The sequence below is a fragment of the Glandiceps talaboti genome, chromosome 11 (assembly GCF_964340395.1).
Source record: "Glandiceps talaboti chromosome 11, keGlaTala1.1, whole genome shotgun sequence".
NCBI classification, from domain to species: Eukaryota; Metazoa; Hemichordata; class Enteropneusta; family Spengelidae; genus Glandiceps; species Glandiceps talaboti.
Window position 1 is genome coordinate 6,408,248 of NC_135559.1, and position 15,969 is coordinate 6,424,216.

Sequence of the window (15,969 nt, forward strand, 5' to 3'; positions counted from 1 at the left end):
GTACAGAAGTTGAGTCGGTACATAAGACGTGAGATGTGAGAATGTTACGAGTGTAGTTACTTGTTCCGTCAGCTGAGTGTGAAGATCAAAAGGTCACACTAGGTCATACATTTACAGCAAACATCGGAACAAGGACTGTGTCGAAAAATTACATTTAGGTAAGACTGAAACGCTGCAATTTGTATGTTACACTGTCAACATACACACATAATTTCTGACACGTTTCTCCTTTTTGTATCCATTACATTAGTGTGAACCCAAGTTCGCCTTCTGACTTCGAATTCGACTAAGGGACCGGACAGAATTTACGGCAGGGGGGGGGGGCTGGGGAGAAATTGGGGGGGCCATGAAAAAAATGGGAGGCTTGAAGGGGGGGCCATGAAAATTCTCATGGTTTGAAAGGGGGGGGGCCGCGAAATACTTCGTCATTGAAAAAATTTAATATGTTAGAAAATTTAGCATTGCATGAGATAGCACTTGATATCGCCTTTAATATTGAATGTCTACACTTTCATTTATGTATTAAAATGGAAGTGTGCACGTTTGTATGTACCTATTTAGTGAAGCATAAAAACACTACTCAAGATTAATTTGATACACCCTGAATTACTCTTATATACTCCAAGTTGTTCACACACACACACACACACACACACACACACACACACACACACACTTACACACACACATATGTATACATACATACATACATACATACATACATTTTAGCACTGTGGAAACAGGTTCAGTGTGTAATTACCATCAAATTAAGGATACATATGTATATGTATATATATATATATATATATATATATATATATATATATATATATATATATATATATATATATATATATATATATATATATATATATATATAAAGTGACCTTTTGGTGAAAAATGTAAATACAAAAACGTCTGGCCAGATTAATTTAGATAGGTGTTTTATTTCTTTCCTTGACACTATTCTTGAGTTTCACTCTCAGACTCACTAGAGTCTGAAGATGTGAGACAAGACTTGTCTTTCTTTCTATCTAAAACCAGTGAAATTAAACTATTTCCCTCCTCAGCATCATCAAATGCATCTATCTGTACTAAATATTGTAAAGCATTTAGATGTCTGCGTGGTGTTAAGTGTTTTTTCATCAGTGACTTTGCACTAACTTTGGTAGTTGCCTTCTGGCCGTATATACTCATCTGATCACTGTACAGTGTATTGAATACAATTCTGAATTTGCTGTCCCCATCATGAAGTCACAAATGCCTGACACTATAGGTTTAAATATGTATGGTTTTGGAACTGAAAGCATATTGATTACATCTAAGTATTCCACAACATTCTGAATTTCTTTGCACTTTCATGAAGTCACAAATGTCTTACATTTACATGTGTATTGGTAATGCATTTGGTGCAGGAAAGTGAAAGCTATATTTGTCAGACCTCAGTGTGCATAAAATCCTTAGTTTGCTAGCTCTTCATGACATCACAAATGTCTGACATTAGATAGTTATTGTGTTATGAGTATAAATAGATATTTGAATACACTATGTAGGTGATGTGATGTCCTTAGATACACCCCACAAATGTCCCCACTACAGTTTTTCACAAATCACGCATGTGAATGTGTGTTTACTCTGTGTCTGTGTTTCTGTGTATGTATCAGTGAATGACAGTTAAAACCACCACATCAAATGCCTTGGTATTAAGTGATGACTACTTATGGTGTCTAGTTGGGAAATAAACAAGATTATACCACATGTGTATGATTACATGTATGGTCAAAATGTTTTATTTTGGTTTTTTTTCTAAAAAACTTACTCTACAACTACTAAGTTGTTTGGGCTGAAATAGTAACATAATAGTAGTACCAAAAGAAATAGTACAGTTGTGCTACAGTAACAAAAAAAAATTGTACTCTTTTTAGTTAATGTAGGGGGCAGGATATTGTGCACTTTTTTTTTGGGGGGGGGGGCCATGAAATTTTTATACTTTTGAAAGGGAGGGGGGCTGTGAAATTTTGGTCACAGTGGATGGGGGGGGGGGCAGGAAAAAAAACAAGTCAGAGATAATTTCTCCCCAGGCCCACCCCCTGCCGTAAATTCTGTCCGGTCCCTAAGGACTTGCACAAAATCAAATATGGCGGATGTATCACAAAGTAGCTGTCAAGACATTGTGACAGAAACATCGACTAGTGTGAAAAATACTCAATCTAGATTGGTTCCCCTTGCAGAGGCTGAAGGGGATAGGATGCTCGACAACACTGAAGAACTTGATGAAAGGAATTCAGACACAACTATCACAATCAATAACAGATCTCTGTGGAAAAACGTGTTGTGGGCTTCATTGTCGTTGTTCTGTACCTTTTCTGCCTTCCTTGGTCTCCAGGGGTTACAGAGCAGTCTGAATTGCATTGAAGGATTAGGTTTTGCATCTCTGGTTACTCTTTACATCAGTTCTATAGTTTCTGGACTATTTCTCGCCTCATTTATCACTGAATGGCTTGGGAACAAACAAACAATGACATGGAGTCCTGCATGCTATGTCGTATACACCATTGCCAACTTCTACCCACAATGGTATACAATGATACCTGCTTCAATTATCGTCGGTGTCGGAACGTCACTTCTATGGACAGCACAGCCAAGCTATATCACCACCGTTGGTAAATTACTTGCTAAGTATACAGGCAAATCATCAGATGTAATGATCAACAAAGCTATGGCAGTATTGACATTTTTCTTTTTTATGAGTTTTGTCACATCGTTTATACCCCCAGCAATAATTTACAGGAGTCGTGATTACTCTTACACAAACCAAACATCAACGTCAGAAACTAGCATTGATAGCTATACGTGTGGTGCCAGCGACTGCCAACAAACAGGAGGTAATGTGACAACTTATTGCAACCCCCCTGATAAAAAGTTAACATACGTACTACTGGGCATTTATGTGGCCCTTGGACTAGCTGCAGTTGGCATAGTGATTTTCTTTGTGGACGATCTTGAGAAGCGAACTTCACGAAAGCCTAAGGGACAGACGTTCAATGAACTTGGAAAGACTATCAGACTGTGGTTCAATTATAGGATGATGATGTTGATACCAGTGTCTCTCTTCTATGGCATGCATTTGGCTTTTATTAATGGAGACGTTCCAAAGGTAATTAGTCAGATTACTAGTGATATAGATAAACAAATCTAAAAATTTACACATTGTGCTTCAGTTCTCAAATATCAAAGTAAGGGACTGGACAAAATTAACAGGGGGGGTGCATTTTTGGGGTGTGTCACTATTTTTTGCGCAGTGAATGGGGGGGGGGGTCACAACTGTTTGTGTATGCATTTAGGGGGGGGGGGGTCACTGATTTTTAATCCCCGCTGGACGAAGTCCAGGATTGGGACTTATGGATTGGGTTCTGTCCGTCTGTCTGTCCGTCCGGAGCCGTTTCTTGGAGATGCCAGGACCAATTATTTGCAAACTTTCAAACGCCAATTTGTTTCATGATACGATCCAATATGGCCACCTGGCAGCCATTTTGTTTGCGAATTGTCCATGTCCAAAGTCATAACTCAGACATGCTTGAACAGATCTCATTCAAAGTTGGTATTAGCACAGTGTTCTATGACATACATGTGCATAACCATTTTCGTCATGATATAATCCGATATGGCTGCCTGGTAGCCATTTTGTTGGTGCAGTTTTCTTGTCCAAAGCCATAACTCAGACATGCTTGAACAGAGTATTGATATCAAAAACAACCATATGAGGCCAAGGTTTTAACTAGCTTTGGAAATGACAACATAAACTGCCAGTGCCTTAAAACCCAATCATGGCGGGGACTATGTCATTTTCAATGACTTGTTCTAGTGTTTTTTTTTTATTTTGATATAAATAATGACAACATAAAGGAAATTTAATTTGTTAATCATTTACCATTATCAAAATCATAAAAAAATCGAACTATAAATGAACTTTATGAAGAATTTTGTTGTGTAAAACACTGTGTGTATGTGTGCATGTGTAATATGATACTAGTAATTAATGAAGTTTGAGTCCACAGCTAGACAAGAGGGTAAACTGACACTAAAATGACCAAAAATTGTCTTAATGAGTTCCATGGGGCCAATTGTTCACTTTCCAACTGATAACCAACAAGGTTAATAGTAATTGTCTGCTACAACTTAGCAAAACGGACAGTTAAATAATTTCTACAGTAATATGCAATAAAAGACAAGCTATTAATACAAAATAGAGATGTATAAATTCTTTGTAATTCAAACAATGAACATTTTATTGGTTACATGACCATGAGTTCCAAACAATATCTAAACTAGAACATTGTCTATACCTAAAAAATTTTCTTTGCTTACAAATTGTAAAATACATGTATACCTCAATAAGCCATAGACCCTAGAGGAAATGGACAAGTCCACTACTGCATACCACAAAGGGAATCTCACTACCAACAGTGCAACATCTAAAATACCCTGGTAAACCTAAAAAAGAATGCCAAATTAAGTGACTTGTCCATTTGCTTTAGGGTCTATGTATAAACTGAACACCTCTCTAAACCAAACAACATTTAATGATTTGAATGAGAGACAGGCTATACACTAACATACATACAGTAAAACGTGTCTAAATCGAACCATGTCTAAACTAGTCTAAGAACACTCTATACCTAAATGGAATGTTTCTCTGTCTTAATAAAATTGTAAAATTGTAAAAGGGTCTATGTATAAACTGTACACATTTCATACAGATAACAGACATTTTTTCAGCTACTACCCTCATGTCACTGTCACTGTCTCCTTATCACTGTCAACACCCTCTTCGGAATCATCATTACTATCATAGCACTCTGGATCCATATCATCCTCGTCATCAACAAGGCCTTGGTTATCTCCTTTTAGTAAAATGGTTTCTTTTTAATGTTATTGAATTTTTGGCAATTAATAGGACATAAACAACAAAACTATGTTGCCAAACTGTTGAATTATCTGCTTCAGAATCCAGTGTACATAAGAAATTTGCAATAATAGGTAGAGGCAATGTTTGAGGACTAGAATCAGACAGAATTGTGGGATATCTCATATGCTGCGTGTCATTTATCCAGAGAATGTCAATATGCAGTCAGCTATTACAACAACAGTTCAGAGCAGCACAACCTTGTACTTCAGAATCTGTTTCTGTATGAAAAGAGCTCTAAGCCAAGCCAAGACATTGTGCTTGAAGCTCTTGTATATTTTTTAAGTTGTACACATGTGTAATTGTTGTAGTAGTAATATCTAGTATATTTCATTGTATTTGAATACGGGAGGGGGGTCACTTTTTTCATGCATGGTACGGGGGTCAGAATTTTTTGTGCATATTGTCGAGGGGGTCTTATATTTTTTATGTGTTGGATTTTTGAAAAGCACCAGCCAACCCCCTGTTAATTCTGTCCAGTCCCTAAGTTTTATAACACAATCAACCAAGTTGAGTGGTGATATGATGTATGTAGTTGCAAAATAGTTCTCAAATGATTCTAGTCAAAGCAAATCACCAGCAGGGTCCATGAGCTACATTAACAGTGCCCAAAGGAATAATAGAAAAAGAGTAGTGCCCGTTGTATGGAAATTAAGATTAAGTACTATCGGTCAGTATAGTACATACCACGTGACACGATCTCAGCCATTCACTTCACCGAAGGCTGTAAGAAAACGATGTGTTAATAGGGTAAGGACTTACATGTGTGTTTTAATTCACTAGTCTTACATTTCATGTGCCATTGGAGTGGATATGGTTGGATATATCTTCATGTGTTATGGTACTACAAGTATGTTTGCTCAATTTCTGGCAAGTAAGCTGGCAAATACCCGGGGAAGAGTCATTATGATGGGTGTTGCATTCACGTGTCTACTTTCCTGCTATATACTGTTATTGGTTATGGAACCTGCAGATAATACCATGACATTGGTACTGCTTTTCATCATATTCGCTTTAAGTGGAGTTGCTGACAGCATTTTTATGCTTGAGGCTACAAGTAAGACATCAAAATTGTTACTAATACCAACGATCGACGTATAATCAATAATCCAAATTTCATCATCGCCATATGTACCATGTATATCGATCTGAAAGTACCAGAGAAGATACACATACTGGTGAGGCCGGGAGCACGTATTTGTCAGGAGTACTAAGGCCAAATAAAAAAAATAATGCGTTTTCGATAACCCGACCGACCCTAGTTTAAGCCACAACCATAAACATTTTTTACACGGGGAAAATTGTAACATTATGACAATTCACTTCTATTGCCCTGTACTGTAAAATCTTTCGCCAAAGTACGTTTTGTTTAATCACATTCCAGAGAGAAACGATGTCATTTCAGCCTATAACAGCACAGTCTGCTTAATTATTGTGTCTGTCTACTTCTGAATCACATAACTGTATTCATTTATTTCATTTATACCTCATCAACTGTAACGGAAGTATTGTGACCAACGAGTATCTTGTCTTTGGGTCGAAGTTATAAAAAAAATAAAATGTAAAATAACTAAAATCCCGACATATCTACCTTTTATTTGCCGAGAAATTATGTTTATCGGAAACAAACATCTTTGTTGCCTCATTGGGTTTGCAGCGTCTATTTTTATTTTATTGATTTATTTATTAAGCATCCAACAGGCATTGCCCAATAACAGGAGGAAAGTTCAGTGTTAATGACAAAAACTATTTAAGTTATGCATTATGATCTCATTTAAGACTGTAAGTAAACATTAACAATATATGTAAAATTGTAATTTTACAACATTGATTTTATTTTGAAAGTACAGAAGGAAGTAAATCTATTTTAGATGTAATTGAATGTAAGTCTATTTTAGATGTAATTGAATGTAAAAGAACATTCAATTTTATCAAGTGTATTTGTGTGCACCTGTATTATTTCAAAACTTTGTCTAATTATTAGTATTTCGTTTCTTTTTCCTTCTCTTTTTCTAGCTATGCACGCATTGGTATTTCCAAACATGAAGGAAGCTGCTTTTGCCAATAAGATGCTGTGGATGGGAGTTGGATTTTCCCTAGGATTTGCACTAAGTCTATTTTTGTGTGTTTACATCAAGATTTCATTGTTGGTTGTCATGTTAGTTTTGTCGTTTATGTTATACTTCATCTTAGAATTCGTACATCATCGAGAAGTGAAGCGTGATCAAGTGACACTCGAATGAGAAAGAGAACTTACTAAAAAAAAACGTACGTTCACCAAAAGAATGTAAACAATACTATGGCGGATTTACTTCCTTCTGTACTTTCAAAATAAAATCAATGTTGTAAAATTACAATTTACATATATTGTTAATGTTTACTTAGTCTTAAATGAGATCATAATGCCTAACTTAAATAGTTTTTGTCATTTATTTGGCTTATTTGACCCTTGCCTCATGACCTGCGTCAGAGTGGCTCACTTCTACCTAAACTGCAACTTTGAAGTCATCTTTCAAATGTCCTTAAACGAACGGTTTTATTTCTCTTCCACTTTGTATGCGACTCTTGTAGTGTGGTTGTCTACGTCACAAAGGTCATCCTAATTAACCAATCAAGATGACCGTTTTGTATTATAGTTGTGATGTCATGTAAATTATGTAATATATTCGTATCACTCAAGGATATCCTTCCACTAAAATCAAGTACGTAATTGATATGACTTAGACACGTACAAAAGTGTGGAAATACCTTCAATTAGCTGTTCAGTTCAGCATACATTTCATATGAATTATGTATATATACATTCTTTATCATGATGAAAATTAGCCCGTTTGCGGTGATATTGATAAACACAGTGAGAATCAGCGACATGGATATGTATGAAATAACGAAGATATTAAAATAAAACAAAACCACATTTAAACTGAATGCCTTTCCTAAGGGAAAATTCTTTAGATTTTCGTTCCTACACACAATAATTGTTTGAATGCAACATAACATATGTGCAATTAGTTATGTTTGAAATATGTGCCAAATTTAATTGAATTTGAAAATTACATTTTTAAAGATATATCCATATTGCTGAAAATCGTTAATTATGCAAATGACTCATTAAAGGTAACAGTTATATCAAAAAGCTTTATGAAACACGTGTGCCCTGGTATTATGAATGTATGTAACAAAATATATTGAACTTAAAGCTTGCACTCTTCATATATTGCCTAATGACAGAAAACCGTTAATTATGCAAATGACTCGTTAAAACTTAAAGCTATATCAACACACTTTTCAGAACGTACACTTTGTTATGTTTGAAATATGCACCAAATTATTTTGAATTTGAAGCATAAATTCTAAAGATATAGCCTAATTGCTGAATATCATTAATTATGCAAATGAGTCTTTATAACTTGAGCTATATTATCAAACTTTATGTAGCACAAGGACTTTGTTACCATCAATGTATGTACCAAATTATATTGAATTTGAAGTGTGCATTCTTAAGATAAAGCCTAATTTAAAAAAAATCACAAATTATACAAATAACCCTTTAAAACTAAGCATTACATTAATAAGCAATGAGACATGTGCACACTCGTATCATTAATGTATGTACCAAATTATATAGAAATTGAAACTTGCTCTCTTCATATATAGCCTAATTGCTGAAAATCATTAATTATGCAAATGATTCATTAAAACTAAAAGCTACATCAAGACGTTTTTCAGGACATATATGTGCCCTTTGTTTGGTTTGAAGTAGGTGCCAAATTATATTGAATTTGTAGCATGCATTCTTAAGATATAGCCTAATTGCTGAAAAATACTAATTATGGAAATGAATCATTAAAACTAAAAACTATATTATTAAACTTTATATGACACATACACTTTGTTATCATTGATTTATGTACCAAATTATATTGAAATTGAAACATGCATTCTTCAGATATAGCCTAATTGCTGAAAATAATTAATTATGCAAATGAGTCATTAAAACTAAAAACTATATTATCAAACTTTATATGACACATACACTTTGTTATCATTAATGTATGTACCAAATTATATTGAATTTGAAGCATACATTCTTAAGATATAGCCTAATTCCTGAAAAACGGTAATTATTTAAATATCTAATTAATATTCATGAGCGTGTACCAAAACCTAACCATTTCTAGCCATTACCCTAACGAATATGTGCACCAAAGTTCGTTTGAATTGATCCAGAGTTTTTTTGGAGAAAACGATGACAGAGACAAACAGACACACACGCCACCAGACTTTTCATCCCTAATATATAACCTTCCTTACGGAAGGTAATTAACGAGCACACAAACAAACAAACAAACAAACAAACACACACACATATATAAATCAGCAAACTAACAAAAACAAACAAAGCGAAAGTAACCACACGATTAGCCTATACTCTAGGAGCGTAGTTGACGTGGGCTGCTGGGATATATGCAGTGCGGTGGTACTGGTAGTACTTTCTAGTTCTGGCGACTTTCCGGTTCTCCCAGCATGCAACGTATTATTTACAATCAGAACGAGGCGAGGGGATGGCTCTTTAGTACCACTTTTCTGCGATTATCGTCTGCCACACATATCGTCTGCCACACATACAGTTTCCAGCAGGGTCAAATCACGCCGAAATGCGTGGCTGTAAGATCGCATTGGAAAAAATCGACGATCAACGGGTCACTGACCAGACAACCATGTGATGTATCCACCAAAAAGTAGGAGACGTACATTTCGTAAACAGCGTGAAGAGTGGTTATCTAAGTCGTCTCCATACATTCCAATTATCTCTCCTTCGAATAAGAACGAAGGCACCCAGAAAGAAGGAGCCGTTCAAGTTGTAAACAAGGTTAGTTTAACTTAAATATGGACGTAGTCCGGGACGGGGGCTTATAGATTAGACTCCGTCCATCCGTGCGTCCGGGGCATTTCTTTGAGACATTCATATACCAATTTCTTTCAAACTTAGTAAATGGATAATGGACTATGACTTACATATGCACGTCAGTTTGTTTTGGGATATGATGCAATTTAGCCATCTTAGGGCCATGTCATGATTTTTGTTCAAAAAAGTTAAACTCCAAAACTACTGGGCAGATTGGCCTGAACTTCGGTGGGAATGTTCTTAGAAGTGTTATTCGCAGATTTTCTGTAAAACATTTTGGCCCTAGCAACAATAACCACGCCCCTGGCAATAATCAAATGGTAGTGTGTTTTGGTCAAATAACATCATCAGGAAGGCAAGTGAGTAAACATTCAAAAAATGCATGCAAATCTCATTAGCAGCAATGACCACACCCATAGCAACAACCAAACGGTGGTGTTTTTCACAAAGATAATAGGGATTTTTAGACAAGTGAACAAAATTTTTAGATGTATGCAAATTAATCTAGCAACAAGGCCATGCCCATAGCAACAGCCAACTGATCATGCACATTACAAAGATAACAAGTTATTAATAGACAATTGAATAAACATTCAAGAAATGTATGTAAATATCCCTAGCAACAGGACCACACCCATAGCAACAACCAAACAATCCAGTATATTGCAAAGATAGCAATATGTATTAATAGACAATTGAATAACATTCAAAAATGTATGTACATGTGCCAAGCACCTAGACCACACCCATGACAACAGCCAAACGATCACTTATATTGGAAAGATAACAACAGGGATTAATAGACAAATAAATAAACATTAAATAAATGTATCTAAATATTACATCAATTATACTTTGTCCTACAATGCCATTGCCACTATATTTTATACAATCTCATACATCACACTACCATGACTTGTGGCAATTCTCTGAAAACATCCATTGTGGGACTGAGTCATCTCCGATGACTGCTTCTTAAGTATAGTCTTCCCACCGAGTGCTGCAGCTGTATCTGGTTGGTCATGTACTATATATAAACCATACACTTAATCATAAATGTTACAGAAACTTTACATGTCTACATTTAAGCTGAAAGACTGTTTGCTTGGCTGGTCAGATGACAACTGACAACTCAGGTACAGGCAGATTTGTGGTTTCCATGAATTTATATGCTGTTTCAGATGTTGTTTTGATATAATCACCCCTCAGGAAAAATTGTTGAGAGGGTGTTTAACTTTTCTTATGAGCCCTCCCACTGGTGGTGAAGGACATCTGCCCTCCCTTCCTCCCTCCCACTGGGATTCAACTTGCCTGCTAGCTCCTGTCCACCCAATATTGTGAATGATTTAGTGACTGGTCAGTTTCTCCGTCTGGGGGAGGGGGGGAGGAGGAGGGGTTGGGGTAGTCAGTCGGTGGATTTTTTCCCATCAGGCTGATGACAAGTCACTGAACCCTCTCTCTATAAAACTAAAAACAGGCTGACACCCCCCCCCCCCCGGTCACTCAATTCTAAAACGTAGTGAACCCTCCCATAAATCATATTTACATGATAGGTATTTGATCGTGACTCAGAGTGGACTGCTTAACTAAATACTGTAAATGATAGCATGATACTAAATTAGCGACTACATGGTAAATATGTTCAAAAAGAACTTAATGTCATTTTTACAGTAAAAGGTAGGGGGAAAGCTTTGTATTGGAAATATGTACACGTCCCATGGGGGTCTTAGAAGATATGGATGTTTATTGACACTCAAAGTTAATTTTCAGGTTATTCAGATCATTTTTGTGAAATAATTACAAGCTTTAGAAGACAGCACCAACATGTACTTATAGTAACTACGTGGGGTTGAAATTTTCATTTTTTAAGTTTAATAACATCTTGACAGTAAAAAAGTAGGGGAAGGGCTTGAGATGGGATATGTCAACTTTCCATAGGCCATTGGGGTCCTGGAGCTCTGGAGGATTTTGACTTGTAAAGCCAACATTTAGGCTATTCAGAGCCCTTCAGACAATAACCTCCAAGCTTTACAAGACAGCACCATCAAGTATCAGAAATTGAACTATTCTTTATACATATAGGGTTGAAGTATGATCTTAAGAAAAGTTATCGATATCATGGTAGTAAAGGTCAGCATATCTGATGGTTGTATCATTGGCAAGGGGAGAGTTGGCATTACTATTGCAGATATAGAGTCATTGGTATGTTTGAGAACTTCAGGTGCTCATACCTACTAGGTATAATAGAAACTGGAATCTGATGAGATGTGGTGATTTGTAGTGTCGATAACATGTAGTGTCGGAAATAGAAAGCATACAATGTGTATTAATCCCTTCATACTGAAGAGTAGAACAATTTAGATTAACTTCTTTTATAAACTATCTGGGAAGATTACCATTAAGGAACTTTCAACTTTTTGCCCCAAAGTGCAATATATGTGAGGCATATTTGCCATTGTGAAATACCTGAGTATTTATATGACATGATGTTCTGTAACTAATGTGGTAGGTAATACATGTATATGTATAGTTATGTTTGAGTGTCACTTCGGGTGAAGTGATATTAATGAGTATAAGTAGGAAACAGGGACAAGAAAAAATTCCACAGTTCAGACAAGGTCATGTTCAGACAAGGTCATGCCACTGTAGACTCATGGATTTTTCTTCCATCAAAATCCAAAACACAATGACCCCTCCCCCTGTGCACAATTGTCAAAATAGGGTTACCCCATTAACAATCCACCCCCAGCCAAAGAAACTGACCAGTCCCTTACCCACGCCCCACCAGAAAAATGTTTCTGCTTTCCACTATACAAACAATTTATTTTGATTTACACAATGTTTTCCCTTCCCACAGTATCAAAATCAGGACTCGCCCACCTCAATTCTTCCTAAGTTGTTTACTCCCCTCCTGTTATTGATCAGTAACAAATGCCTGCCCACTGAAAAATGGCAAGAACAGCAACTGACAACTTATTGTAAGTAGATGTATAACTAGCTGTAATAATTGTAGTGTTAGTTTTTATTTATTTATTTATTTACTTCTTTAATTATTTTGTGCTTTTTTTCTTTTCTTTTTTAAAGTTTGTTTGATATCTGGTTTAAATGCAAAACTGTTTTGAATGGCAAAAAAAATTTCAAAGTAATAATAAAAAACAACTAATGCTAAAATTAGTGCACTGCTGCTAATGTGAAACCATTCACAACACTACTCTGCAGAACTTGACCTTCAAGTTCCAATAGCTAGCTATAGTTTAGTGTACTTCAGTGCAATGATGAGTGCATTGTAGTGCAGTGCATTATATTGTAATGTAGTGCAGTGCATTATAGTGTAGTGTAGTGCAGTGCAGTGCATAGTATAGTGTAGTGCAGTGCACATTGTAGTGTAGTGTAGTGTAGTGTAGTGTAGTGTAGTGTAGTGTAGTGTAGTGTAGTGTAGTGTAATGTAGTGTAGTGTAGTGTAGTGTAATGTAGTATATTGTAGTATGTAGTGTAGTGTAGTGTAGTGTAGTGTAGTGTAGTATAGTGTGTATTGCAGTGTGTAGTGTAGTGCAGTGCAGTGCAGTGCATAGTATAGTGTAGTGCAGTGCACATTGTAGTGTAGTGTAGTGTAGTGTAGTGTAATGTAGTATATTGTGTAATATAGTATGTAGTGTAGTGTATTGTATTGTATTGTAGTGTTGTGAAGTATAGTGTAGTGTAGTATAGTGAGTATATTAGTGTTGTGTAGTGTAGTTTAGTGTAGTGTAATGCAGTACATAGTGTAGTGCAGTATAGTGCAGTGCATAGTGGAGTGTAGTGTAGTGCAGTGTATTGTATTGTAGTGTTGTGTAGTATAGTGTAGTGTAGTATAGTGTGTAGTATAGTGTAGTGTTGTGCAATGTAGTATAGTGTAGTGTATGGTGTATAGTGTAGTGTATGTGTGTTGTGTAGTGCAGTGCAGTGTATATTGTATTGTATATGTGCCATACAGTGTAGTGTAGTGCAGTGTAGTGTATAGTGTACATGTATAATGTAGTGTAGTGTAGTGTAATATAATATAGTGCAGTGGAGTGTATAGTGTAATGTACATGTGTTGTGCAGTGTAGTGTAGTATGTAGTGCAATGTAGCATAGGATAGTGTAGTGATGTATGTTGTAGTGTACATGTGTCCTGTAGTACTGTGTAGTGTAGTGTAGTGTAGTGTAGTGTAGTGTAAAGTAGTATAGCATAGTGTAGTGGTGCATAGTGTAGTGTATATGTGTAGTGTAGTGTTGTGTTGTGTGTAGTGTATTGTAGTATAGTGTGTAGTATGGTATAGTGTAGTGTAGTGTAGTGTAGTGTAGTGTAGTGTAGTGTAGTGTAGTGCAGTGTAGTGTAGTGTAGTGTATAGTGTGTAGTGTAATGTAATGTAGTATAGTATTATGTAGTGTATTGGTGTATAGTGTAGTGTACATGTGTAGTATAGCATAGTGCAGTGTATAGTGTATTGTATATGTGTCATGTAGTGTAGTGTAGTACAGTGCAGTGCAGTGTACATGTATTGTGTAGTGTCATGTAGAGTAGTATAGTATAGTGCAGTGCAGTGTTTAGTGTAATGTACATGTGTTGTGCAGTGTAGTGTAGTATGTAGTGTAATGTAGCATAGTACATGTATAGTGTACTGTAGTGGTGTAAGTGTAGTGTACATGTGTTGAGCAGTGCAGTGTAGTGTAGTGTAGTGCAGTGCAGTACTAGTGTAGTGTAATGTAGTATAGCATGGTGGTGTATGGTGTAGTGTAGTGCAGTGTATAGTGTAGTGCACATGTGTCTTGTAGTGTAGGGCAGTGTAGTGCAGTGTAGTGTAGTATAGCATAGTGTGGTGTAGTGTAGTGCAGTGTAGTGTAGTGCAGTGTATAGTGTAGTGCACATGTGTCTTGTAGTGTAGGGCAGTGTAGTGCAGTGTAGTGTAGTATAGTATAGTATAGCATAGTGTGGTGTAGTGTAGTGCAGTGTAGTATAATGTGTTTTTCCATAAAGTACAACTGAATGTACACAGTTGTTTTCTAGTTTTGTTTGAAATACATTAATTTTATATGAATTATGTATATATTTATTTAGTTTTCTTTTCGTTGATTTCATTCATTCATTCATTCATTCATTCATTCATTCATTCATTCATTCATTCATTCAGTCAGTCAGTCAGTCAGTCAGTCGGTCGGTATTTACCTCATTTACAATAATAAATGTTTGTTTTATATATCATTATGTTTGTGATGAACCATTTTTCAAAATGATGTGACTTTGTAATATATTTTAGAAGATTTATTTTGTCCCCCTTGAATAGAGTAATTACCACAGATTTAAACAATTATATCATTTGACATTTCAGGAAAACATGAACAAAGAGTCTATTCATAATACAACACTGAACGTTAATCATGAGGTGTAAGATGAATGTACAGTAGACCAGGTAGGGAGCTATTTATTTATTTATTTATTTATGTATTGTGTTGTATTGAATTCCTCTAATTAGAATTACTACTTTGCTAGATAATGTGCCACAAGGAAGTAATGTAACTTAATAATCACACATTTGTGCTATCACTGTTTTGTAAACATATGTGTGTACATGTGTGTTTGTCTTCGACTTTGTGTATGAATGTTGTGATAAACTATGATGCTACAAAGTGTACATTCAGCATGATTTCTAACTTTGATAAAAACTTTATGTATTTCAGTGTAAGATATCTAGTGGCTGCATAACCTGTAACTATTTCACTGGGACAGAGACTAACGGTAAACATGTAATTTCTTGTTCCTTATCAGATTATTCAGTATGGTTGTTCCTTAGAATATGTTAGAGCATGGAACATTATATTATTTATATTCTACAAGTATAATATAGCATTTAGTCCAATGTCATCGAGTGCTTCAACAATCAGGATAAAGATATTTGAAAATGTAACAACTTTTCCAAAGTATGGCTGAAATAATGGTACACCAATAGGCACAGTTGTATCAGAAATCTTGTTATACTAAGTTAAGTTGTATGGTTATCAAATGGTGTAGATTTCATGGTAATCTTATATTCTAATATTTCAGTCAGGTGTTTATGTATGTGAAAAGGGGAATG

At 35.6% G+C, this 15,969-nt stretch overlaps 1 protein-coding gene across 1 annotated transcript; it reads left to right on the forward strand.

The window, feature by feature from the left end:
• Window positions 1-2,516: 2,516 nt before the first annotated feature.
• Window positions 2,517-7,218, forward strand: LOC144442816 (protein unc-93 homolog A-like). Its single transcript, XM_078132188.1, has 3 exons — window positions 2,517-3,157; window positions 5,750-6,023; window positions 6,983-7,218. Exons 1-3 carry the CDS (start codon window positions 2,519-2,521, stop codon window positions 7,207-7,209), a joined length of 1,140 nt encoding a protein of 379 aa, XP_077988314.1. The 5' UTR covers window positions 2,517-2,518; the 3' UTR covers window positions 7,210-7,218.
• Window positions 7,219-15,969: the final 8,751 nt, after the last annotated feature.